This window comes from Tripterygium wilfordii, chromosome 4 (genome assembly GCF_013401445.1).
Source record: "Tripterygium wilfordii isolate XIE 37 chromosome 4, ASM1340144v1, whole genome shotgun sequence".
In the NCBI taxonomy this organism is placed as follows: Eukaryota; Viridiplantae; Streptophyta; class Magnoliopsida; order Celastrales; family Celastraceae; genus Tripterygium; species Tripterygium wilfordii.
In genome coordinates, this window is record NC_052235.1 from 2,673,240 (window position 1) to 2,676,093 (window position 2,854).

The 2,854-nt window shown below is 35.5% G+C and overlaps 1 protein-coding gene across 1 annotated transcript; it reads right to left on the reverse strand.

Annotated features, from left to right (window-relative positions):
- Positions 1 to 1,302: 1,302 nt before the first annotated feature.
- LOC119996331 (transcription factor MYB1-like) lies at positions 1,303 to 2,854 on the reverse strand. The gene is made up of 3 exons (XM_038842919.1): positions 2,670 to 2,854; positions 2,425 to 2,554; positions 1,303 to 2,183 (listed from the first exon to the last, which is right to left on the reverse strand). The coding sequence occupies exons 1-3, from the start codon at positions 2,800 to 2,802 to the stop codon at positions 1,469 to 1,471; spliced, it is 978 nt and encodes a 325-aa protein (XP_038698847.1). The 5' UTR covers positions 2,803 to 2,854; the 3' UTR covers positions 1,303 to 1,468.

Here is a 2,854-nt window from a genome sequence, read left to right on the forward strand (position 1 = left end):
CTTGAGTTCGATTCTCATTAGAAACAATATTCTTGTCAGAGCCGAAGCCTCATGTTACTGAGAAGGGGGTCAGCTCAAATTTTTTTAATTAAGCCTGAGTATATAGAAAATTATAGAAATACTCTCATGAATTTTCAATTTAGACCCTCTTTTGCAAATGCCATACTCAAATGGTTTAAATAATAAAACATGTGATAATTATTACTTATCTTATTTTATAAACTTTTGAATTTTAATGTTATTTTTCGTATTTTCGATAATATAATTAATAAACCCAAAAAAAAAGGCCTAGGAGGGTAGTTTCCGGACCATCGCTTAGCTTTACTCATCCTTACATAAAATTCGGTGTTCACCCCCAACGACCCCTATGATATTATGTCTTGGATTCACTCTTAACCATTGTGACTCTATCGTTATATGAGAAACTATGCGTGTAGATCCATAATGAATGTTGATAGGGTAAACTATCGATTACCATTCAAAAACTCATATAAACAACATCCCATCACTCATATTTCATCGCCATCATTATATTTATTCTTATTTCCCATTGATCACCCACCAAACAATAAGAAGAAACAAACGCCATTCAATTCTTCAAAAGGAGAAAGAAAATTGATGTGCATAGCTTCTACTTTAACTGTATGATAGTGATGAAGTTTCCTCTTTAAGACCTTAAAATTAATGATGGTACTAGAAAGTTGTTTGGCTGCCATGAATGATCAGTCATTTTTAGTCATCAAAGCAGATATATATAGACTATAGAGAGGGCTACTACAATTTCCTCTGATTTTTCTTTTCACCTTTTGTAGCAAAATGAGAGTGATTTCTAGCTAGGATTTCCTTGTAACTAACCTTAATTATGATGTATATAAATTTAGGAAGGCTCTTGATATCTTAATTAGGTATTAATCACTATCTATTACCATGAAAATCCTTATGTAATTAATTCAGATGGCTACACATCATAACTTCTATTTCACCTTATAAAGCATTAAATGTCGTTATCTGGGTCCTCAAGCCAATTTGGTAATATTTATACTTTGTTTGGTATGTTTGTTTTTCATACGTTTGTTGTTTTTTATTTTTTGAAAAACAGAAAACAATATGAAAAAACACATTTGATTATCATACCTGACATCATTCCTTCTCCTCCACATAATAGACGATGACAAAAAAATGGGTATAAAAACAAGAAGTGTAAATATAAACTTAACAGTTAGATTTGAAATATAATATTGTTTTAACACCAAATTATACAAACAAAATGTGAGCAAATAGTATCAAAATAAGAGATAAAAATATTGAGAAATTTAATATTATTCCACAAGAATTCAACATCTAAAATATTGTTTTACATGATTCGGGGCTAGCTAGGTAGCTAGGGACTAAGTGGAAGATGAATAAGATTCTGGGTTCTTATTCCTTGACTACAAATAGGAATTAATTAATGTACATTAATTAGTCTTTAGCTAGGAAACCAATCTTCCAAATTGAAGGAATATTGCGAGTTATTTCCATATTCCACATTTGGTTCAAGACGGTCTCCATTATTTGTCCAGTCCTGCAGAAGAATTTCATCGATGATCATCGACGGAGGACGGCCGTCCGACGAAGCCGATAAATCGTTATTGTTGTCGCCACACGTGATCAAGTGATGATCATCAGAAGAAGTTAAAAATTCCGAATTAAGAAAATCAGAGAAACAGAGCTCTCCCGGGTTGAAATCCATCGTATTATCAGTTTCTCCACATCCAAACAACGCGTTGTTCTTGCTGTACGGATCCTCCGTTGACTTGCCATCAATCGGTCGATTACTGTGGTCATCCATTGATGGCCCCACCAAGGCATTGTCATGATGAAGACTGAACGGCTGAGATGGGTTGATGAAGGCTTTTCCACACTTGAAGGCTTTAGTCCTAATCACTTGTGATGATGACTGAGATTCTTTCTTTGACAACAATGATGATCGAGAGGCTGAGGCTGTGTTTCGGTCAACTTTTTCTCTATTTTTCAAAGTAGGCGGCGGCGGCGGCTGCTGATGATCATGATTTGATGAACGGTGGTTAATGGTGATTTGGTGATCATCATCTTTGGCCAATTTTTTCCCTAAAATGGTGTTCCAGTAGTTCTTTATTTCGTTGTCTGTTCGTCCTGGAAGTCTCCCGGCTATCAACGACCATCTATTAACAAAAAATAAATAAATTAAATGGTTAATTTTCTGAGTAGAGAGAAGTTTATTGGATATTGGCGGTAATATTGAGCCTAGCTAGCACAAATAAAAAAATGTGAAACTCATACGGCGTTTGGGACATGACCGGCGTTGAGTACGTACATCTTATCTTCGAGTGTAGACGAACGTAGTATATTTACTGATTTACATTAGAAAGTAACATCCGAGCTAAAGTTTGCAACAAAGTTTACCTGTTGCCTAGGAGTTTGTGGAGACGGATGATGAGCTCTTCCTCATCAGGAGAAATGTTCCCTCTCTTGATATCTGGTCTCAAATAATTCAACCACCTAAGCCTGCAACTCTTCCCACATCTCTTAAGACCTACACAAATATATTATATTATATATATATATATAAGAACCCACTTTTGTAGTGGTATAAATGATCTCTTCATCACAATATCACTACAAAAGAAATGATGAGAGAAATAATGAACCTGCGTTTTTGGGGAGGTTTCTCCACTTGCCTTCACCATGGAGTTTGATGTAGTCACTGAGAATTTTATCTTCAATAGCAGTCCAAGCTCCTTTGTTCAACCCCTCCTTTGAACAGCAAGGGCTTCTCCCCATTTGTCAAAACACACACCTCTCCCCCACACTCTCTCTCTCTCTCTCTCTCTCT

Coding starts and splice junctions, on each gene's coding strand:
- LOC119996331 (XM_038842919.1), bottom strand. CDS start 2,802: ATGGGGAGAAGCCCTTGCTGTTCAAAGGAGGGGTTGAACAAAGGAGCT. Junction 2,555..2,669: donor AAACCTCCCCAAAAACGCAG/GTTCATTATTTC, acceptor ATATTTGTGTAG/GTCTTAAGAGATGTGGGAAG. Junction 2,184..2,424: donor CACAAACTCCTAGGCAACAG/GTAAACTTTGTT, acceptor TTTTGTTAATAG/ATGGTCGTTGATAGCCGGGA.